At 41.9% G+C, this 24,016-nt stretch overlaps 1 protein-coding gene across 6 annotated transcripts; it reads left to right on the top strand.

Annotated features, from left to right (window-relative positions):
• The first annotated feature begins 236 nt into the window (after window positions 1-236).
• ZNF652 (zinc finger protein 652) lies at window positions 237-23,270 on the top strand. Of its 6 annotated transcripts, none has more exons than XM_082778783.1 (7): window positions 302-805; window positions 1,855-1,942; window positions 13,884-15,037; window positions 18,429-18,576; window positions 18,886-19,001; window positions 21,804-21,948; window positions 22,352-23,270. In XM_082778783.1, the coding sequence occupies exons 3-7, from the start codon at window positions 14,129-14,131 to the stop codon at window positions 22,864-22,866; spliced, it is 1,833 nt and encodes a 610-aa protein (XP_082634909.1). In that variant the 5' UTR covers window positions 302-805; window positions 1,855-1,942; window positions 13,884-14,128; the 3' UTR covers window positions 22,867-23,270. The 6 variants fall into 6 exon arrangements, with proteins under 6 accessions (XP_082634910.1, XP_082634909.1, XP_082634908.1 ...); XM_082778785.1 differs by lacking the exon at window positions 302-805 and adding an exon at window positions 1,318-1,487; XM_082778784.1 differs by lacking the exons at window positions 302-805; window positions 1,855-1,942 and adding an exon at window positions 237-281.
• The last annotated feature ends 746 nt before the right edge of the window (window positions 23,271-24,016 follow it).

Raw genomic sequence — 24,016 nt, 5'->3', positions numbered from 1 at the left:
GCCAGAGCCGCGGAGGGAGGCGCGGGCCAGGGTCAGCCACAGCGCGGAGAAGCGCTCGCCGCGGCTCGCCCGGCTCAGCTGACTGCAATTAGGGCGGCCTCGGGAACTACCTCACGGAGTAACGGCCGAGCCCCGCCGGGGGAGTGCGGCGAAGAGGAGCCAGCGCCGTGCTCCTCCCCCTTCACCTGAGCCCCGCGGGGCGCCGGACCCCGCGCATGCGCGCCGCCCCCCCGGGCCTCACCTGAGCGCCGCGCTCCCCTCCGGCTCCGCCGCGGCCCGAGGTGAATCGCGGGCGGGCGGGGAACCGGCGGCCGCCCGACGGCGCATGCGCCCCCGGCTCGCGCTCCCCTCGGCCTATGGGTGTTTCCCCCCCTGCCCAGCGCGCTCGCTCGCGCGCGCGCCCCCCCCCCGCCCCGCTCGCGGCAGCCACCTCCTCGGCGCGCTCCCGCGCGCGTGCGCGCGGCGGAGTCGCGAGACTGGGCTGCGGCGGCCACGTAGCGCTGCGGCGGCGGCCGAGGGCAGCGGGAGCCCGGGCGGGAGCCGCGTCCGCCGGCAGTGGCGGGGCCCGGGCCTGGGCCTGTCCCCGAGCTCGCCCCCGACCCCGAGGCGGAGGCAGCTCGAGCGCCGCGGCGGCGGCCGAGGGGGGCCGAGCGGAGGCAGGCGGGGAGGGAGGGCCCCGGCCGCCCTGCCCTCCGCCCGCCCGCCTCGCCTCCTCCGCCCGCCCGCCGCCGCCCCTGCTGCGCCCTCCGCCCCGCGCCGCCCGGCATGGAAGGCGGCGGGGGCGGCCCTGAGGGGATCGGCCTGGGTGAGTGGGGGGCCCCCCGCCCGGCTGGGGATCCCCTTCCCCCCTCTCCGCGGGCCTGGTGGCGGCAGCCGAGCAGCGCTAGGCCCAGCCGGGGGTGGGCGGCGGAGGGAGCGGGGCAGGGCCGCCGCCCGGCCCGGAAGGGAGCGGGAGGGGGGGGGCGGGGGGGCCGCGTCGTGCCCGGCCCGGGGCCCGCCGGGGGCAGCGCGGTGCGGCCCAGAGCAATCCCCGGGGGCGGGGGCGCAGCCGGGGCAGCCCCCGGCGAGCGGGGGAGGCGCTCCTGGAGGCGCGGGGTCTGCCCGGGCACGGCGCCCCGCGGGGAGGGGGCCGGCCCACCTGCTGGGAGGTGAGGGCAGCGCCGGGCGAGTTGCACGAAGTGAGCGGAAGAAATAACCGCGCTGCGCCGGGATGCGTGGACCGCCTTTCCGCACGGCTCGCTTCGTGCCGCTGCTTTCCAGCCTCCTCTCGTGGAGCGGTAGCGCGGAGGTAGGGGAGCCGCCGGCAGCCCTTGACATCCTTCTTGCCGCTCGCCTGCCTGATTGTGCCCCCCCCCCAGCGGTGTGCGGTCCGTGATTGTTAGGAGGAAGCGTTGTTACTAAATGCACCGGCTTCTGGGACTAGAGTTGGCCTTGGGTAGGCGAGGAGCTGAAACGTAGCCTTCTCCAGTGGCTGTTTCTGGATCTAGGTATGTGTAGGAAAATAACAGATGTTTTTTCTCTTCCTCAGTTGTTTGCTTAGGTATCTTCCTCTTCTCGTGGCTCTCAAGGTGTGCGGTGTAGGGTGTGTGTCCCAGAGTTTTGATTTTTGTTTTGATTTTTAACTGTCTTGCATCCACTTGCAGTTCTGAGAATGTTTTGGTACAGGCATTGTTAGAATGAGAAGTTAACGCTTTCAGTAAATGTTTCTCTTTCTGGTTTTAATAGTATTGTGTAAGTACTTTCTTCAGTCATCACAGAGTTTTGTCATGTCGTGCACCAGAAGTGATTTAAGTCAAAGAGAGGGAAGTAGCATTAGCATAAAAGATGCGAGGAATGTGCATTTTTATCTTTCAGGGGATGCCGTGAGCTGTATTGTTCTGGGAATGGCAACTGGCACGTGCTTTGTTGGCAGCAGTGTATGAAGTGAATCGAGAGAATGAGGGTGGGTTATGTATGCAAACTGAATAAAGGAGATGTAATGTGTGAGCAATGATTTGTGAAGCATGGTCTGATGCACCTTGATCTGTCACCATGCTGATTGCAGCTTGATTGTTCACGTGTACAAGTTAGGCACTCTTCCCGTGGTGGTAGTTGGTGTGTATTAACAAAATGCATATTGTAGGACTATAGACAGGACTAGAGAAAATCTGTTAAAAAACACTGTGGAGTTTCAAAATCTCATATAAAAAGGAACTAATACTTTATTGTTGCAAATAATTTACTTCCTTTACGTGGGTCTGCTGTTATTACCGGTACATATTTGATGTCCCTTTCTCTGTCGTTCTCCCAGCATATACGATGCATTTTTTTGTGCTTTTTAGAGATTAATCAAGTATATGCAATATAATTGTTGCGCTCTGTGAGTTAAGTTCTTGCCCCAGGCACAACAATCAGATGTTGATAATAAAGTTGAGATATAAACTAACAATGTAAATGTGTAGTCAAGGGATAGGGATTTTGAAAGCATTTTCAGAGTGTTCAAAAGAGGAGTGCAAAATCATAAAGGCTTTTTTATTTTTCTAACCAAGCAATTGTATGTAGCGGGATATCAGAGACTTAAGATCGTATTTATAAATTCTATCTAGTATTTGGTAAGCCTAATATTCATGGGTACTTCAGTATTTATTTGCAATAACAGAGCAGTTGTATTTGGTAAGATCGGTAAATGTTTTGTGGCTTAGCATTTGTAATACTTTTTTTTTTTTTTTTTTTTAAGTTCAAAATATTTACATGATCAGAAGAGACTTTTTGTCATTAGACTTGTTAATTTGTTTTAAAGGACTTCATTGATTATATTATTATTTCATGTTTAATGCTGATGCAGAAAGCCTTTTGCTAATGTTCTCTGGAGACTAAATTCTTCAGTGGTTTTGTATGAATGTTTAGGTGTATACAGGAGCTAAATTAAAAAGTCTGTGAGGCTTGTTGCAAGTGCAAGGTACGGGGATGTTTTTGCTCTCGTTGCTAGAATAATAGACTCTGAAACTTTCATACTGAGAAATGCAATTTTGTCTAAAGATGGGAAGTCTTTATATGCACAAGAAATTGTTTATAGGTTGGAAATACTTTGTCTCGTGCAATCCCACGTGGAGCGTCAGATGTACTTGTAAGAGCTACTTGGGAAGAATCCTTTGAATGTGTACAACTGTATTAAATTTATATTTTTAGTAGACAAGATCCCATCTTCCATTCCTTATATCATGTGCCATACCATTGCCTAATGGAAGAGTGGTACACCATACCATATCAGATACCAATAGTGTATCTGAGATAGGCATACGTATATTTAAGGTGATTACCACACTGTGTGTTGTCCCTGACCTACTTCTGTGGCACACTATAATATGCTTTATGAAAGAATAAACCTCTTTGTAACTCCACAAAAAAAGACAGATATAATTGAGAGAGAGTGCCAACCAAATTAGAAGATTGATATGTTCTCATAACAACCTGATTCTGTGGATTATTATCATATTACAATATTTTTAATCGTTCTTTCACTTGGTTAAATTCCTGTAGCGCAGAACAGCTAATCTTCTAATGTATTCTGCTGTAAAACAGCCCCCTCCCTGCAAGAGCCAGATCTCGTCTTCTAAACTGAAGATTAAGTACATTTTAATAGCACACGTTTTCTTTAGAAATTGTTCATTTACATTTTGTTAAGTCTTTGCTAATTTTCTTCTTGGAATCATATAGTTCGGGGATGGAGGTGTCCCCCACAGTAGTTAGAAAAATTGCAGGTTCTTATGTGGAGATCATTGTATTATCATGAAGTTATACGCTTTAAATATTGATGTAATCAATGTACCTGGTGCTGTCTGCAGTTGACATCATCCTATAATATTTTGAGCCTTTTCAAGCTGAGTAAGCATGGCTGAATTGTTTCATTGTTTTCCATGATCTGTAGTTTTTAACTTATTCTTTTTGTGGATTGAAATGCCTAGCTTCCAAATATTTCCACTAGTAAATATTTCCTAGCAAATGCTAGGCTTACAAATTTTAAAGCCTTTGCAATAACTCCTTTATTTTGTATCAAAAGCCTAAATTATTATTCTCTATTAATATAAAAAGGTATTTTGTCTACAAGTCAGAAATTTAATTATTTTAAGAACAGTTTCATAAAAACATTATTTGGCCTTGAAGTTGCAAGCTCTGTTTAGGCACCTGTATGAGTAAAATTATATACTATCTCAGGTCTTTAAAGGATTTTCATTTTCAGTATTTTGAAAAGTGTGTGGGATTTGCTTATAAGTAAAAGTCATGCTTTTACTGGTTGTGATATCTGTGTAGAGAAATAGGAGTTTCTCTTGAAGTATTGTTACTTGGTTAACATTTCTTGACAGCTGATAAATTTGTGTGTTATTAAATGTGCTTTTTGAAAATATGTAAATACTATGAAAGCAAGACTTCATGTTTTTCCAGAAGTTTACATTGTGCATCTAAAACAAACTCTGCGTGCAGTGTTCGAAGAGATTAAGTAGCCCAAATGTACCGAATGATTATTCAGGCTTTACAGGAGCATTTTGACATTGTGCAAAGAGAAACACATGGAGTAGTATAGTTTTAGTATTGGCACATTTAGAGTTTATCAACACTATCTTACCTAAATGTCTCAGGTATCGTTCCAGGACATCAGTTCCATTGGTGATTTGTCCTTGTGTGAACACACATCTCATCTTTGTACTAAAAACCACAAGGTTAAATGGAGTTGGTTTGAGTAGTGTTTGGCAATTCGGTAGTTAAAATGCTGCTAGAAGTTATAAAACCGGAACTCTGCAGGCAAATGCAGACATACATATTTTTGTGGGCAGTTTGAAAAGAGGAGATAGTAAGAGAAGTCCAGGTAAGAAGCAGCTCCTTGTGATAGTTCTCAGTGAGTGCATCATTTACCAGCATGAGAGAGAGACTGTTGAGTCAGGTTCCTATCCTCCTAACCAGTGTGTCTGCCACTATGCAGAGGACAGTTGTGCAGCTCCTGCAAGCGTTTTGGGAGGTTTTTACAAACTTGTTGCTGATTTCAAAGTCAAAAGTTAACTAGTGTGTAGAGTTCTAGATTTTAAATCAGGAGGATTTCAAACCTTATCTCACATTCCAGTGATGTGAGAAGAACAAACTTTATTTTAGAGAAATGAAATTCACATTTCCATGAAGCCAAAGATTTTGCTGAGTGGAAGTAAATCAGTGTTGTTGTTTTTTAAACTACATTAAACAGAGGGACTCTGTAAAATGTGTGGCTGTAACACATTAACTGTAACTCTCAGCTCATACAGGATTATTTTAAACATTCCATTATTACAGTTTAAAAGGTAAATGATACAGGAGTACATTACGTGCTCTGAGGTGTAGTACAGGTTGATCGAATCTGTAAGTAGAGTGTTACAGAACCTGTATGTGAGTTTCCAAAACTGAACTCTTGTAAAAAGTACAAAACAAAATCTCTTCTCCGTTCTAAATATTGCAAAGGTCTCCTTTAGGGCCCACAAGGAGAAGAGCTCATTCTATTCTGGGTATAATTCTGAATGCGGGTATTCCATACATTTTTCCTACCAAGATAGTTCTGTTAGCTTAAACTGAGAAAAAAAAATTAGGAATGAATGTCCAGATGGAAGTTAATACTTGTCAGCTTTACTTTGTGGACAGACCATTTAATTTCTTTAATAAAAATACGATCCACTAATCTGTATATTCAAAGACATAGCTACACATCTACTGCCACTTTTGTCACAACTCACCCTGTAGGAGGAAAAATGTTAATTTTGGGAAAAAGAAGTACAGATCTTGATGACAGATTTCCTTTTTGTCTTTGTATGGCTTTGTGTGTAGCCTGTGTTGTTAGTGCAATCACTTGCAGCCTTGCTAGTGATGTTTAACAAGTGTCATCACTGGGCATCCATGAAAATAAATGAACAGTTTAAAACATTAGCAGAATTTTTACTAGTTTTCAAAATATGCAAACAGATTATGAGGAAAGGAAGAGCTTTTAGAGCAGAGGAATCTAGCTACTGAATGAGAAGAAAACCAGGCCAAAAAAGTGCTTTGGAACAAGGGGTAGACTAATAGGTGAAACAGTTGCCTTTCAGTATCATGGCAGTAGGTAGTTTTGTGAACTTCTGGCGTATATTTTTAGGAATGTGTACATTTAAAGGGACAGAAAATCTTTCTGTAATAAGTTATTACAGAAGAGTGATTCATGAGAAAGCTGCATGTGTATGTGTGGGTGACTGCTGTTCAGTGATAACTACCTGGTGTTGTTTTAATCTTGCTTTCTGTTTTTTGACATTGAAAGAAATAGACAAGTCAGAATAGTTTTGAATGCAAGGAAGTTCCTAATCCAGTTGCAGTGCTTAACTTTGACATGTTTAAGGTAGCAGGAAGTACGAAGACTTTTTTGAATGTATGTTGTGCTTTACTAGGACATTTTTCAAGAGTGTTCTGCCTTGAAAAAGAAAACTGTTGGCGTCCATGGCTGTCATACCTAAAACTAGCTCCTAGCCAACAGAAAGAAGCCTTAAGCTTATTTCATGAACCGAGGAATTCTAATGCTGCTGAATTCTGAAATGGTAACCTTAAACTATTTTCTGTGGAAATAATGCTTGAAAAAATTCCAGATCCACAGTTCTGGAAATCACTGGTTTGAAAACCTCTGTCTCACAAACCACATTTCTAGATACAAACAAATAATTCATCCTAAGAAACGGAAAAAATCTGGAGGTTTTGTATCCTAGTATTATGTTTTAGCTGCAAGATGTTACGTAGGGCATTTTTCTGAAATTGGAAATGTGTTCTGCTTCATTTTCCATTAGACTGATAAATATTTAGAGGCAAGTTGCTCCTTACAATGAAAATGCTGTCTGCTGAGTTAGCAGGATACCTGTCATAGATTATTTTAGGAGAGGCTGAAAAAAATAACTGGACGATGGGACAGTCTGGATGCTGTACTGCATCTTCAGCCCTTTGTATACTTCCCTATCATATTTCTGCCAACCTTTACTTCGAGAACTGGACAGTATTGATTCAGTCTCCAGTCTTTTGTTTCCTTTCCAAGACTGACTGCAATATTTTCAGTTACTGCCAGTGCTGTGGTGTTGGTTTTTTGTTTAGTCGGTTGTTGTTATTTCATCAAAATACAAGCCACGGTGCCACACTTTTATATCTGATCTTTTATGTAAGTTGATGGGAAAATCTGCCTCAAGTGATTTCTGGGCTTGCAATGAAAAGAAGATTGTTGTGATTTTTCTGTTTTCACAGTACAGTCCCAGGAACTGCTTTGTGAACACTGCTTCTGAATGTCCTCTCACCAGAAAAGTAGAAAAGAGTAATCCTAAGTGTTGAACCTATTACAGATACCATCCCTTAGATGGGTATTAAATATGACAAAATAGGCTGTTGGTCACATTTAGTCTTTTTGTTCTGTAGTTAGTTGGGCAAAGGCAGGTTTGAGTACATCTCCATAAGAATGCAAAGTCTGTGAAGATGTTCTGACTGTGCCTTTGTCTTGAGATAGAACTTAGAATTTAAGAATTTTTTTTTTTTTTTTTTTGCACGTAAATTGTCTGAGATGCACAAGAAGGGAGTGATTTCATGATGATATAAATGATTCCCTCCTGTCTTTAGTCCTGATTACTGTCTACTGACGTGATGTAACTTGTACCAGGTGTGTTTTCCCACTAACAGAATTGCTATGGCTGCTGTCCTGGTTCACGCATCTGTTCTTCAGATTGTGCAAGTATATTGAAACACTTTTTCATCTGCTCTGAAATATTGCTGATGTATTGAAATGTACACGATTGGAACAATTTAGTCAAACACTATTTTTTCACATTGCAGCCTTTCAAAATAAACACAATTGTGCTGTCTTAACATTGCCCTAATACTCTTCCTGTACCCACATAAGGTCATTAATAGGCGTGAAAATTTTTTACATAAAATGATTCTGCTGTTTTGAAAGGGTGAGCTATCCTATTGTATTCTGATTTCATACAGTTTTTAGCTGTACTAGAAATTTCTTCCCGCTGAATGAACTTTGACCCAGCTTCAGGAAGCAGAGAAGCTGGCCTTCCAGTTTCGGTTTAAAATTTGGGTGGTGGTCAGACTGTCACATGTCCCAGGTATGGCATAATGTTGGGGCTGTGTTTAATTAATCCCACAGCCTGCAACCACTGCCTTACATCTGTTCAGAGTAAAGTTTCATCAATAAATACTTCAATAGTTTGAAATTAGTTCATTATCTTAAATAATGTAAATAATTTATTTATACACATGGTTGTTTCACTGCTTGTAAACTGAATGCAACTCTAGTTGCCTTGGGCTGTAAGCTGCTGGATTGTAGGTTCCATCCAAAAGACATTCAGGATCCTTGACACCTTCACATTGTTAATACATGCACAAAATGGCATTGCCTTTAATTATAACACAGTTATGTTTTTTCCTTAACTTTTGCTTTTTCTAACAGTATTTTGAGAGGTCTCATTTTATGGAAAAGAAAATTTCAAATGTCAAGATACTCAAGCTTTCTTTTTGAACTTGGTTTAATATATAGCGGTCTATATACTGGTCTGTAAGTGGCAGAGTGGAAAATCTATTCACATCATGCAGTGCTTCTTGATTGTAAAAAGTTGCTGTGAAAGAGATTTCTCTGCTCTTAAACTGAATCAGCAGGATGTGTGTGAAACTTGGATCTTGTGCAGTTACAGGACTTGTGTTATGGAAAGCAATTGTGTAAATAATTTGTAAAGCTTATATAAGGTGTTTGTTATTTTGGTGCTACAGTGTTATCTATGGCTCAGATTCACTCACAGGTAAGCTCTGTATGCTTGGTGGAAGAAAAATTTTGTCAGGGTGTCTTGTGAGCTATATTAAAATTGAGAGCCCATCTTACTGTGCAAAGTTGGAAGAGAAATCTAGTACAAGTAGCTCATAGACAAAAACATATTTTTTTTCAAGACAGGTACAGATATTATATATGTATAATCATATGAATATGTATATGTAGTCTATATCTGTCTTGAAAGGGTGTATTACAGGGGGGAAAAAAAAAGGATGACCAATAAACTAATGTATTTTTAATCTTGGACATTGACTATTGCAATATCTTTTTTCACAGTATGCACTTTTCATGCAAGGTATAGGTGAGCTTCAGGAAAACCCCAAGCTCTTATCTTTCCTTCTCTTTTTCCTTATGGTGTGTGTAAAACTTATCCAAATGACAGTGATTTGCAAATTCAGATTTTTATTTTATTTTTTAATGTAATTTTCCAGCCCTTATAGCTGGCTGGGAAGAGTTAGTGAACATCCAGATGTTAACTAAGTAATAAATCTATACAGTGCCATCTTTGTGTCTCTATACAAATCATCCTTGTGCCTGCAGTACTTTTCCTAGTCTTGCCAACCTGTTGCAAAGTGAATTATACCCATGTCTGACAATTTTCAGATATAATATTGATAACTTAATGTGGGCAACAATTAAACTGGTTTTAAAAATAATTAAATTAGGTCACTCTCACATTGTCCATGAGTGACAGGGTCATCGTTAGTTGGTGCCCTGAAGTGCCATTTCATCCCTTTTCTGGGAGCCAAGAAACAGTCCAGGCAGAAAGAATGAATAGTTAAGTGTATATCTGTGGAGCTGGCAGCCAAAGTATGATGCAGGCAAACAGCTGTAGGCCATGTAGGGGTCAGTAGCTTACAGGGCCTTGATATGCAGAAATGACCATGTAACAACCGCTTCACTTACTAGCCAGGGTAAAAGAAGCAGTATTTTTCTTTACTTGTGGTGGATGCTTGCCAGTGCAGAAATCATATGTCCTTGGCACAGGTTGGTCTAAAATACGAGATGTCCAGACTTTCAAGCTGGTCCCTTTCTGAGCCCAACCAAAGACATGTAATTTGAAGCCATTAACTGTTGAGTCTGTCAAAGTTGGTCTGTAGTGATTTCAAGGTATCTACTGAGTCAGAGTTGAGGCAGGTAACTATCTGTACTTGTGTCTCTGTTATAAATTGTTCTATTTTTGGTCCAAATAGCATGAAGAAATGTGGTTTTTCTTCAGAAGCAGCGAAAGCATTATACAAAGTGTTAGTCCCGCATACACATGCTTCCTCCACCTACGTATTTGCCTGCAAGTTGTTTCTACTTTTTCTTTTCCTGGGTGTGAGCCTTTAATATTTGTAGGCTTGCAAACCTTTCCCATACAATCTTTGATTACCAAATGTTGTACGTACCTTAAATGCATTCTATACTCGTAATAGTTATTCCTCAGTTTCCTGTCTTGATAGGGTTCCTCAGAAATAACTTTGAAACTGCTTTTGAAACAGAGTGTAAACTACTGTTTATGTTTTAATCAGGTGTTTTATTGCTTCCATTTTTAGTATGGCTGAAGTTCATTCTGTGAGCCCAAGCTGTTCAGCAGCTTTGAAAAAAATGGATTTACATTTATTAAAGGGGAGGGAGGAGGGAGTGCTTTCTTATGTTTGGGATCAGAAAATTTAGGAAAAACTGTTCTGTTAAAAGATTTTTTGCAGTATTTAAAGAACTGTCTCAGAACTGTCAGTTGTCTAACAGCAAGTTGTTTATCTCAAGCATATAAGGAGGACTTTGCTTTACCATCTGGTTGACTGCTAGGTAATGTTCGAAAGTTGTGGGTCCCTTGAGGGTAGCGAGCAATGTATTCAAAGTGAAAGTAGGTTACTGTTTCTGCAGAGTGAAGTGGTTTTAAGACCCAGTAGCTTTGATAATTCAGAACATGCCCTTTTTTTTTTTTTAATCATTTTTTGAAGTGGTAATATGTTCATACAAAGTGGTTTATTATACTGAATATTCTGTAAATGAGCAGAGATTAAATGATGGCAGGATATGTAAAGAGAATATTTCAAATGCTTCAAGAGGCATTCGGACAACACTCTCAGACATACGGTTTGATTTTTGGGTGGTCTTGTGTGAAGCTGTGAGTTGAACTTGCTGATCCTGGTGGGTCCCTCCCAGTGTAGGATATTCACAGAATTGTAGGGGTTGGAAGGGACCTCAAGATATAATCCAGTCCAACCCCCCTGCCAAAGCAGGTTCCCTAGAGCAGGTTGCCCAGGTAGGCGTCCAGATGGGTCTTGAATGTCTCCAGAGAAGGAGACTCCACAGCCTCCCTGGGCAGCCTGTCCCAGTGCTCTGTCACCCTCACTGTGAAGAATTTCTTTCGCATGTTGGTGCAGAACTTCTTGGGCTCCATTTTTTGGCTATTTGCCCCTTGTCCTGTCCCTGCAAACCACTGAAAAGAGGTTGGCTAAATCTCTCTGTCTCCCACGCCTCAGGTATTTATACACATTGATGAGATCCCCTCTCAGGCTTCTCTTCTTCAGGCTGAACAGACGCAGGTCTCTCAGCCTTTCCTCACAGGGAGGATGCTCCAGGCCCTGTATCATCTTTGTGGCCCTCTGCTGGACTCTTTCCAGGAGATCCCTGTCTTTTTTGTTCCGGGGAGCCCAGAACTGGACACAGTACTCCAGGTGAGACCTGACCAGGGTAGAGTAGAGGGGGAGGATCACCTCCCTTGACCTGCTGGCCACATTTCTTTTAATGCACGCCAGGATCCCATTGGACCTCTTGGCCACAAAGGCACACTGCTGGCTCATGGTCAACCTGTTGTCCACCAGGACTCCCAGGTCCTTCTCCTCAGAGTTCCTCTCCAGCAGGTCATCCCCCAGCCCGTACTGATACATGCAATAAATTCTATACGTTTTGTCATTCTGTTTCAGCATTTGGTAAATGGGGGGAGGGGAGAGGAGAGGTAACGCTTCCTTTTCATGACAAGTTTTTTGCTTTTCCTGGTTATCTAGCTGCAGAATTCTGTCAGCCTTCCTGAATTACTCATGCAGTTTTGAAAAATACTAAATATGCTGAGGAAAGAATTTCAACATGAGTGATTTTTGGACATCTAAATCATTTATTAGATTTTTTCAAGGAAAAAGTTAAACTGGATTTCATTATGCCCACTGCTTTCTTAACTCGGTATAGGGTTGTTAATTTTGGCTTGCAGTCACAACCAGTTTATTATTTTCTAGTCTTTCCGTCTGAATATTACTTGGTATCACAAGTCAATGTTAACAGCCCTATCTCCATGTATTTCCTGGCCCATCTGGGTCTTGATGCTCTCCCTTCTGCCTCTCACCTCTGGAGATCAGAAGCTGGGACCTGAGGCCCTGCTGAGGGGTATGCAGCAGTGGGGGCAGACCCTGGTGTAGTGAGTCTAGGTTACTCTATATGCAGGGTGCTTGCTGAGTGCATTTGGAAATACTGGAGAACTGTTCAAGAGTCTGTTTAATTAACTTCAGACTGGTAATCAGACAACTGCTTATTGGTAAGTCACTTTCACTAGTATGTTACTTCACAAAGATTGTAGGGCAAGGTTCGGTCTTCTGTTATTCAAAACACTGAGAGCATTAGTAGGTTCATCACCTGTTCAATTAAATTCATTTCAAAGGGGGAAATTTCTCATGGACCAGTAAGATTGAAACTACACTATATAAAAATTGTGTCAAAATGTGTGTGCAAGGAAGTTATTGCATTTGTAGAGCAGAGAACATTTTAACTTAGAACAAAGTGGACAAAAAATTACTGTAAAAATCCTGTTTGTATTACTACTTCAGATTATTATCAGAGCAACGATTAAAAAACAAAAAAAACAAAAACAAACAAAAAAAAAACACAATGAAAATAAAAATCAGGGTTTGATTCTGCAAAGTTCAAATGTTTTATACCTGTCTGCTGGACTTTTCCCAAATTTATAACCTCAAAGTTGAGGAATTTTTCAGACACCAATAGTAGGGATCCAGTGTTCTTCATACTTAGCAGCTCAATCTTTCCATTTTCTCTCAGGGGTCTTCTCTATCATCCAGTCATGGGATCTCCCTCAGACTCTCTGTAATGAATCTCTTTTGGCTTCACCCTATAGTTGCAAGTTTGGCTCTGACCAATTGGTATTGTAATACTGTGCTACTAAAATGTAATTGACAGTAAAAAAATAAATGCCAGAGGTTAATTACTTGTATTCATTAGGGATCACATTACTGCTACCTTTTGCAAAAAGTACAGTGTCTTGGCCAAATTCCAGCTTGGATAACTGCAAATGAAACTTAGATGGGCAAACTGTTCGGCTATTGCAGTGAGGAATAAATAGGTGGGGGAAAAGAGAATGAGAAGAAAAGACTAAGGTGCCTTAAATCAAGAGGCTATGAGGGATGTCTGATGTGGAAACAAGATGGGGGACATACTGTTCTTAACCTGATTTAGTGCTGCCAGTTGAAAATGTTTCCATTGAAATTGTTCGTGCATATCTGCGTTAATGGAACGTTGTTTGATATAAAAGTTCTTAATATGCCCTATTTAGGGGTAAGGATGTGCTTTCTGTGGAAGTTACAGAAGAAGAGATATTTCTGCATAGGTATACATGTATACACCTTGTTTGATGAAGAGGCATGTGGGAGTTGAGCGGAGTCTTGGGGCCATCAGTGCTCCAGGAGAAACAAAGATCAGCATATTGGCCCAGCTTTCAGTTAGAAGGTGGTGATCTTTGACAGGTGCAGAGTATTCATTTTGAAATGAATAGCATGCCACGATTTCTCCTTGAGGGTTCTAGTACTAGTTCTGGCCCACTTTAAAGGTGCATGTATTTGTACCTAGCTCCCAGTTTTGCTTGAGATAATGCTATAGGACAATCCACTCATGGCAGATATAGCTCATGGATGGTATATACCTTGTTTTTTACCTTACTTGTACAAGCCCAAAAGAAATTTGTAAAGATTTTAGGGTGTTGTTTTTTGTTGTTGGTTGTTGTTTCTTGTTTTTTGTTTTTGTTTTTTTTTGTAATTGATCATGTTTTCTCTGTTGTCTTTTATAGATAAAATGTTCAACAGTTCATTGACAACTTTCGTCAGAAGAATAATTGCTACTGCTCTGCTCTTGGCATAATATCAGAGTTCTGTGACCTACGTATCAGTGCTAAACATCAGCAGAGAATCCTATTCTGTGTAGATGAAACAGGCATCGGTCATGAGAACCCATCCCGATTTAAAGCTGCTTGCTTGGTTTTCTGGGATTGAAGGTGTTCATTGAATCAGAGTGCCCTGTCCCATCCCCCCCCCCATGAGTCAGACAACCAATTCTTGTCAACAGTTGGTTGAAAACTGTGCAGTGCATGTAGCAGGTATGGCGCAAGAGGACAGTCACCGTGGTCAAGTGCCACCCACATTTTATCATGGTGCCAGCCAGGAACTTGATCTATCCACCAAAGTATACAAGAGAGAGTCAGGAAGTCCTTACTCGGTGTTGGTGGACAGCAAAATGAGCAAACCACATCTCCATGAAAGAGAAGAGCAGCCATATTTCAGGGAGAACAGATCAGTAGGAGAAGTCCGGGCTGTGAAAGAAGATAGAGAAAACTCTGACGACTCCGAGGAGGAGGAAGAGGAGGAAGATGAAGTGACTTACAAAAGGGAGCAGATTATAGTAGAGGTAAACCTTAACAACCAAACATTAAATGTATCAAAAGGGGAGAAGGGTGTCCCCTCCCAGTCCAAAGAGACTGCTGTTCTTAAGACCAGCAGTGAGGAAGAGGAGGGTGACAGTGGGGAAGAGGCCACTGAAGAAAGTAATGATGAGGAGGAAAATGAGAGGCAGAAGAAAAAAGAGAAAAGAGTGGAAAAAGTTAGTGTTGCACAAAGGAGAACAAGGAGAGCTGCATCTGCTGCAGCAGCCACAACTTCCCCATCACCCAGAACTACAAGGGGTCGTAGAAAAAGTGTGGAGCCCCCCAAGCGTAAGAAGAAAGCTGCAAAGGAGCCCAAGGCACCTGTGCAGAAATCAAAGTGTGAAGAGAAGGAGACTTTAACCTGTGAGAAGTGCCCCAGGGTGTTTAACACACGCTGGTACCTGGAGAAGCACATGAACGTCACTCACAGGCGCATGCAGATCTGCGACAAATGTGGGAAGAAATTTGTTCTAGAAAGTGAGCTGTCCCTTCACCAGCAAACAGACTGTGAAAAAAATATCCAGGTAGGTTTGCTCACCTGCTTGCCAGATTTCCATACCTTCTGTTGTGCCCTAGATACAGCTAGTGGACACTTCAGAGGGGGAAATCTCTTGTGCAGACCAGATTCTGACCAAGACCTTGTCTCTACCTATCAGCACTTTTTGGTGTCTCCCGAAAGAAGTAAATTGTAGGGAACAGAGTATGCAAGTGTTGTCTGGTTTAGCAGAGTTACTCTAGTATTTAACTACATGTTGGGGAAAACACAAAGCTACTTTAACACATGTCAAACTCTAGAGTAACTGGCCTGAAAACAAGTGCACATGACAGAAAAAAACCCTACTTCTTCGGGTGCTGAGCACCTGCAGCTATCACTAGCTTTCAAGTTTCAGTGTCCTGATACTCAGTTACATATTATATCCAGATAACATTTCAAGGGAGAACAAAATTATGATGTGTTCATGGTATTGTAATTAGAAATTGTTACAATACTGGAGAGGCAAGCAGGTGAGAATGAAGCTAGTGAAGTTAGGATTTGTTTTTGTGTTAAAAAGTAACTTTATTTAGTCCTACTGAAAATAATCATAAGTAATGTACAGCATTGCTTATAGTTCATGTATGTATAGGGAAGTATATTAATTCAGTGACTGAATCTGTTTGTGAGCCTGCCCTTTTTCCAGTGCAAAAAGTTCAGTAAATCTCACTGATCATAAAAAGATGTCTGGTCTTTCTTGCCAGAGGATTTGCAGCTTTTAATTGTATACAACAATGGAAACTCATGTTGTAATAGAACTATTTTAAAGTTACAGTTGTGGAAAGAGTTTCAGAAGTTCTCATTCATCTGTGGTTTGTTCTCTGCTCGTGGGCATCTATGTTCTCCTGTAACTGGAGGCAATGTTGTTTTATATGGCGATTTTAACAAGCTTTTTTTGCCCTGTTAAACTAGGCACAGTGTTACCACCTACTTCAGAAATACTCCCACTGCTAGGATGAAGCAGATTGGGTTCAATTTCTGTGCAGCTGAACTAGGACTTCCTAGTTCGTAGGGCAACAAGTTTTTTTTTTGTCTGTCCAGTGAGTTTTCCCAGAAACATGTAAGACTTTGTTGTTGTTTGCTTAAATGCTAAACTGAATTTGTATTCAATTCCCACTGTGCGGGAGATGGTTGAAATGTTTGTTGTAATTTCTTTGCTGTAAGACTCAGATGCAGCTCTATATAACGCTATGCTATTTTTCCTTATGTTTCAGCTCATAGGAGGAAGACTGCAGGAAGGAATATAATATAAGATAATGAGTCTTGAACATAGTAAAATACATAAACATTTCAGTAGGTCCTTGCGATTTTTGAAATAAACTGTTATGAAGTTTTTTGTGGCAGAGAACATTTTAATGTAAATTTCAGGGATGCTCTGTCATCCAGATGGCTCATTCACAGCATTAAATCTTTTGATTTGGACAAGAATTTATGAATAGTTTGAATGTGTGGCATAGAATGGAGAAGCGTCTTGTAATCCATGCACCCATGTGTTTCTAAGGGGTTACATTCATTTCTCCGAAGGAATAAGGAAAGAAGAAGTTGTAGAAATTGTTTTATATCCTATACCAGAAGAATCAGGTCCAGATTTTTTCCCTATATTCATAGGTGGTAGAAGCACCGAGAGTTGTCTTCAAGTTCTCAGTATAAGTATGTATTCAGCAATTATTTTTGTCTGTTGTAACATTTGGAATATGTTTCACAGCTGCCTGCAAATTTTCTATTGCACTTGGCAAAAAGAGTACTGGGATAGGAAAGTGTTACATTAATACAGGGTTTAATATGTCAAGGGAGATGCAGAGCTTTGTCTAGAAACATGGCTTCATTATGTAAGTGGTAGTTGAACTGATAAACATGGCTGTCTCTTTGTATTTTTCAACGAAGTGATGTAATATGTCTGTTTTTCTAGGTAACTTCTGGTTTTTATCCTTTCAAAATTAGCACCCTCGCAGAATTTCTGTTGTCATCTTAGATTCCATGTGGTAGATGTTAATAATCTAAATTACTTGCTGCGATCATCAGTGAAATTGTAGATTGACAGAGTCAAGGTCTCACCGAACCTTAAATGATTTTTGATCATTTCTTAGTATTACTTTGCTCTATAGAGTCCTGTTCCGCCTCACGTCCCTGTCCCCCACCCTGGACTACAGTTTGATCCTGACTTGCCTCCAAGTAGGTACTTTCAGAGGTAAATGATCTCCTTAGAGTCAGCATGGTGAGTGGTGTACCAGATTTTCCAGGCCTGCAGAGACTTGAGCACTGTGGAAGCAGCATAACTTGCCTGTGCAGAGAAGAAACAACCCAAGTTGTCAGAAGGCATAGTATTTGCTAGTTCTTCAGTGAGCAGCAAACAGCTGTTCTTACTTGGGGGAGGAGAATAACTGACAGGCAGAAAAATTGAGATGTACCAAAAAACACCAAATGCCCCAACAGCTAACAAAAACCAACAAGCCACAATTCCTTCTTCTTTACTTCAAAGATGAAAATAACTTTGTATCCTCACACATATGGCTGCTATCAAGTTTATACTTGGATTATTCTGGAATTTTCAAAATTGCACAAGCATTTTTACAAGTCTTTAGCAAGAACTCTGAAAAATGAGATGTGTGAAAGCCTGTGGATCCTGCTCATCACTGATTTTCTGAATGTTTCACAGTAGTTGTGCGAAGAGATCAAAACATTTGTGCGCAGTCATTTTAGACCTTCAATGCTACTGATAAGTATAAATGAAGAGTTAGAACATAAAAGATGAAGGCGGCAACATAAAAGATGAAGGCATCAGCTTGCTTTGCTGTACTGACTGTGTGTACAGACTCTCTGCATGGTCAACAGCTGCAAGATAGAAGCTGTCCTCTGTACAGAGCTAAAAGGGTTACAAAAGGTTCAGAGTGCTCCTGAAAAAGACAGGGCTGGATGGGCAAATGGGGGTTAACAACTAGGTGGTGTTACCCTCCTCCACCTTTGCTGGCTCCTTCCCACACCATGGTTTAGATTACCAGCAGCATCGGTGCCTGTGAAGTCATCATTTTTGTGTTAGGACTCGCTCAGTTCCTTGGAGGCTGCATCCAGCTATGTATGCTGTTGTGTTCTGGAAATAAGTTAGCACAGTGGCTGTGGTGCTCTTTGGGTGGCGTCAAGATGCAGTGTATTAACACCATTTCTAATTGTGCTTGATCAGAATTTCCAGCTTTCCTTAGTGTATTTGTTTCAACTGTGAAACAGTAAAACTAGGCTGTAGCACAGTCCGAGACAATATACAGCATTTTGCATTGGTTTGGGTTGCCTTTTGTAATGCAAGAGTAGGACATATGGCTTAACTCTGCAAACTTGAATCACTGCATCTTTCTAATTTAAACTTCCTTGTATTTATCCCATTCATTCAGTGCGTTTCCTGTAATAAATCATTCAAGAAGCTCTGGTCCCTTCACGAACATATCAAGATTGTCCACGGATATGCAGAAAAGAAATTCTCTTGTGAGATCTGTGAAAAGAAGTTCTACACTATGGCCCATGTGCGAAAACATATGGTTGGTGAGTTATTGATTAGTGCTTCTGTTGTTTTTGCCTCAAACGTGTGTTTGTGGTTCTTCACTTAGAATTGCTGGTTTTGAGGGGGGAAAAAAAGGCAAATTCAGTTTATCCTTAGCTTAAATGTTCCAATCTGTGGTACTGACTGCAAGCAAAGTATGTATATACATACCTGTGTACAAACATATATATACTTAAAAGCTGTACAATACTAATAATCATTTTCCTTCTCTGTACTGGAGAAGAAATTTTGTTCAAGAGCTAAAATGTTTGTGTGGTAGTGGCCATCTCTAATGTACTGTTGTGTTGCAGCACACACAAAGGACATGCCATTTACATGTGAAACCTGTGGAAAATCATTCAAACGCAGTATGTCTCTCAAAGTACATTCCCTACAGCATTCTGGAGAGAAACCTTTCAGATGTGAGGTGAGGCAGCAACTGTTAATCTGTTTAGATATAAAGATATAAGATATTTATTTTGTTTAACATTCTTACGTTTAGATATTAGATATAAGACATAAAATTAATAACACTGTCAGTAGGGCATATGGGTGGAAACTGAATTGACTGACTTGTAGATGAGTAGATGACTGACTTGTAGATTTTTTTCCATAAAAATCTGGGGAAAATTATTCTCTGTTTGGGGAGCGCAGCAGGAGTGCATCTAACAGCAATTCGAACTGAGATGTATTTGGTTTGCTTTTACTGTTGGCTGTCATGTTTTTCTCAGTTAGTATACGCTACAGCAAGATTTGAATGCCAGTTCTCCCTCAGTGTTCATAGTAAAGCAGTATCATGATGTAAATTATGGTAATCCTGTTCATCCTGCCCAGGGACTTGAAACAGACAGAGGTGGCAACAGTGAAAATAAATTGCTGCTTGATTTTCACTTGTGAGGAAAAAACTATCAGCATCACTGCAAACTGTTAACCTCCTTGAGATACAAGACTGTAGTCTAAATTGGCATTTCCTAAACTGAGTGTATGTGTTGGAAGGGGGAAGTGTCTTGCTAGTGCATTCATGTGTATTTGTGATTTGTAATTTTGCGCCTGCCCTTGGGAAGGACTTGGGATAGACTTAGCCAGTCATATGTCTAGGGCAAATAATGTCTAAGTCATGTGATGGGGATGCTTGTGGGCATCACATGAGGGAGGCAGGCCCTGATTTAGAGCCCTTCCTGTTTCCAGGTTGGGTTGGGTGGCTCACCCTGTCCACAAAGTGGAGCACAACTCCAGCATGATATGGAGTAGTAATGGTGGTATTGCAGCCATAGTAGTCTTGAGGAACTTGCAGGGAAAGAAATTACCTCATGCCAATTAATTAAAGCTGGAGAACTGTCTGCTTTTCTGAAACACAAGGCTGCTTTACAGAGTTGCTGTTGGTTTTCCTGTGTGAGCAGAGTCCTCTAGTGGAGGCATGCTGTAATCCAGCAGAGAGATCTAGCAAAGCTGCAAAACCTCCAAATGATGCGTTAAGTGAACTTTTCTGTTAACGTAACTGTGTCCCTCCCTCAGCTTTGCCAACAGCTACATCAACTAAAGGCTATGACTGTTCCATGCTTCTTGTCAAGGCTGTTGTGGCAGCAGACCTTTTAGCACAAGTCAATTTCTATTCCCATTGAGTAACTTAAATCTTGCATTCATAGAGTGTGAGGGTCTGTGTGCATGCTGATCTCATAGAATCATAAAATGGCTCAGGTTGAAAGGGACCTTAAAGATCATCCAGTTCCAACCCCCCGGCCATGGGCAGGGATGCCACCCACCAGATCAGGTTGCCCAGGGCTTCATCTAGCCTGGTCTTGAACACCTCCAGGGATAGGGCATCCACAGCTTCTCTGAGCAATTTGAGGGTGAGGTGAGGCACTAGAACAGCGTAAACAATTTCCTCCTAACCTCTAATCTAAATCTCCCCTATTTTAGTTTAAAACCATTCCCCCTTGTCCTGTCATTTTCTGACTGAGCAAAAAGTTGCTCTCTATCTGTTTTATAAGCCCCCTTTAAGTATTGACAAGGTGCAATGAAGTCTCCCCAGAGCCTTCTCTTCAGGCTGAACATCCCCAGCTCTCTCAGCCTCCCTTCACAGGAGAGGTGCTCCAGCCCTCTGATCATCCTCATGGCTCTCCTCTGGAACCACACTAAGAGATCAACATCCTTGTGCTGGGGCCCCAGACCTGGACTCAGTACTCCAAGTGGGGCCTCAGAAAGGGAACGATCCCCTCCTTCCACCTGCTGGCCACTCCTCTGTTGATGCAGCCCAGTTGGTCTTCTGGGCTGCAAGCGCAAACTGCTGGCTCATGTTGAGCTTTTTGTACACCAGAACCCCCAAGTCCTTCTCTGCAGGGCTGCTCTCAGTGAGTTCTTCTCCCAGCCTGTACTCATGTATGGGATTGCCCCTACTCAGGTGCAGCACCTTGCACTTAGACTTGTTGAACCTCATTAGGTTTGCATGGGCCCACTTCTCAAGCCTGTCCAGGTCCCCTTAGATGGCATCCCTTCCTTCTGCTGTATCGACTGCACCACTCAGCTTGATGTCATCTGCAAACTTTCTGAGGGTGCTTTCAATCCCACTGTCAATGTCATTGATGAAGGTACTAAATGGTACCAGTCCCAGGACAGACCCCTGAGAGACACCACTCATCACCAGCTTCCACCTGGACACAGAGCCATAAACCAACACTCTCTGGGTGTGACCTTCAGGCCAGCTCTTTATCCACTGAATGGTCCACCCATCAAATGCATACCTCTCCAGTTTGGAGATCAGAATATCATGTGGGACCATGTCAAAGGCTTTACAGAATCAGAATATCATGTGGGACCATGTCAAAGGCTTTACAGAAGTCCAGGTGGATTACATCAGTCGGTCTTCCCTTGTCAACTGATTCAGTCACTTCATCATAGAAGGCCACCAGATTGGCCAGGCATGATTTGCCCTTGGTGAAGCCATGCTGGCTCTCTCGGATCACTTCTTTGTCTTGCACGTGCCTTGACATTGCTTCCAGGAGGATTTTTTTCCACGATCCTCCCAGGCACAGAGGTGAGGCTCACTGGTGTGTAGTTTCCCAGATCCTCCTTAATACCCTTTTTAAAAATGGGAGTGACGTTTCCCTAGTTCAGGGAAGTTCAGGTATTCTGTATTCCTTCACTTACTACATTTCAATGCTGTCCTGTGACTGCCTTGCTTTCTGATCTGTGATGCTTGAATATCATGGTTGCTGTTCTTCTGTTGCAGAACTGTGATGAGAGGTTTCAGTACAAGTACCAGCTGCGTTCCCACATGAGCATACACATCGGGCACAAACAGTTCATGTGCCAGTGGTGTGGTAAAGACTTCAACATGAAACAGTACTTTGATGAGCACATGAAAACGCACACTGGTAAGAACTTAGCAAAGAAAAGTACAGGTACTTCCAGGACAAAAACATTTCTACTCTTCCATCTGTATTCCATCCCTTGGAACTTAGGATCAAAGCTGTTATCCAGCCTAGAAAATCAGAAAGGAGAGATTAGTATGTTAACTTATGTTAAATCTAAAGAACTGTTTATAGTCCTGTGATTCACTGCTGGGGGAAATGAAAGTTTAGGCCTTATAGAAGGTTTTCTTCCATCAAAATCCAAATAAGAGGATTTCATAAAAACTGAGGACTTCTGTAGAGCAGCTGTCTCTGCTGAACGTAGCAGTCAGAATAGATTTTGTAATATACAGTTCATGTAAGCATGCTAAAGGAAGTCTTAGAAGATGTTTTGTGCCTAACCAGTTGCCATATCTGTGCTCAATAGGAGAAAAGCCCTTTATCTGTGAAATCTGTGGGAAAAGCTTCACCAGCCGCCCAAACATGAAGAGACATCGCCGAACTCATACAGGGGAGAAGCCCTACCCATGTGATGTATGTGGCCAGCGATTTCGCTTCTCCAACATGCTCAAGGCACACAAGGAGAAGTGCTTCCGTGTTACCAGCCCTGTGAATGTGTCATCTGCAGTCCAGATTCCGCTGTCCACAGCTGCTTCTGCCACCACGGTCCCTGCTGTAGTAAACACACCCACCACCCCAACTCCACCTATGAACCTGAACCCAGTAAACACACTTCCTCCACGCCCCATTCCCCATCCATACTCACACCTTCACCTACATCCTCATCCTCACCATCCACATCATCTTCCAGTCCCCCCTGTTCCCCATTTACCTCCTCCTCCAGCTCTTTTTAAGAGTGAGCCTTTAAATCACAGAGGTCAGAGTGAGGACAACTTTCTGCGACACTTGGCAGAAAAAAACAGTTCAGCACAGCACCACTAACATCTTGGCTTCCTGTCAGTCATTTTCCCATTTTATGCACATGAAGACATGCCCTCATGGAAGTACAGAGGGTTAGCTGATGAAGACTTTTGTCCATCTCTTAGCCCCAGCAGACGATCCTCGTTTTTCCTTTGAATTGGTTAGCAAATGAGGAAATCCTGGTTTGGATCAGCAGTGCTCATTTGAACCTGGGAATCAACAGGACTCAACCCTAATTTGCTTGTGTTTTACTGGTGACTTTTATAAATTTCAGATACTGAAACTTGTGGAATTTTATAATTTCATATCAGCTGATGAGGTATGCTTGCTTTTATATCCTGGACTTCTCCTCAAAGAGGAGAAAGCCCAGGTTTTCTTTGTACTAATCGGAAAGGCTGTGAGATTAATACAGAGCATTAATTGTATCACTGTGTATTGTAATGGATTCTTTTCAGCTTTTGGTGCCGGCTATGGAGTGAGCCAGACACGTATCACAGTATATTTGAGCATTATAAAGAAAGACAAAAAAAAATTCTTGTTTCTGTAGCTCTCCTAACACACTCTTTATTTTACTACAGAAATTATTTTAGAGTTTTTTGTATAGACCTATTTAGTAGTCTGTTTCTAAAATGAAATGTATTTCAATAAGCGGTGTAATTTTTTCAGTGTAGCTGGACCTATGTTGTATAATAGATAAATTTTTATAATCATTGAAATGTGATTCTTAAAAGATGCATATAGCTTCTATAGTTAAAGTTATTCTTACAACTATACAACTTACAGCAGCAAAAGGTGCTTCATAGAAGAAAGCAATCCAAGAGGTCTCTGGAAATGTTGCCTCAAAAGTGATGTTGATTTCAGAACTATACGTAATTTATTTTAGTAGATTGGTGGGTTGGGTTGTTTTTTTTGTTTTTTTTTTTGTTGTTTGGTTTTTTTTGGGGGGGGTTGTTTTGTTGGCTTTTGTTTTGTGTTTTTTTTAGAGGGGGAGGGGAGGCAGGAATGTTTGGGGGGGGTTCTTTGCTTTAAGTTTCCCTTTTCAGAGTTTCTTTTAAGATTTATTTTTGGACAAGGATGTTGAGATACCATACTCTTTGTGCACTAGTTATTGTTTAGTTCAGTCAGAGTCAGGTATGAAATGGGTTAGAGAGAGAGTATCTCAAGTCAGCCA

This window comes from Aythya marila (genome assembly GCF_965140915.1).
Source record: "Aythya marila genome assembly, chromosome: 25".
Classification (NCBI taxonomy): Eukaryota; Metazoa; Chordata; class Aves; order Anseriformes; family Anatidae; genus Aythya; species Aythya marila.
Note: the sequence above shows the minus strand (reverse complement) of the source record. Positions and strands in the feature narration are given on the sequence as shown.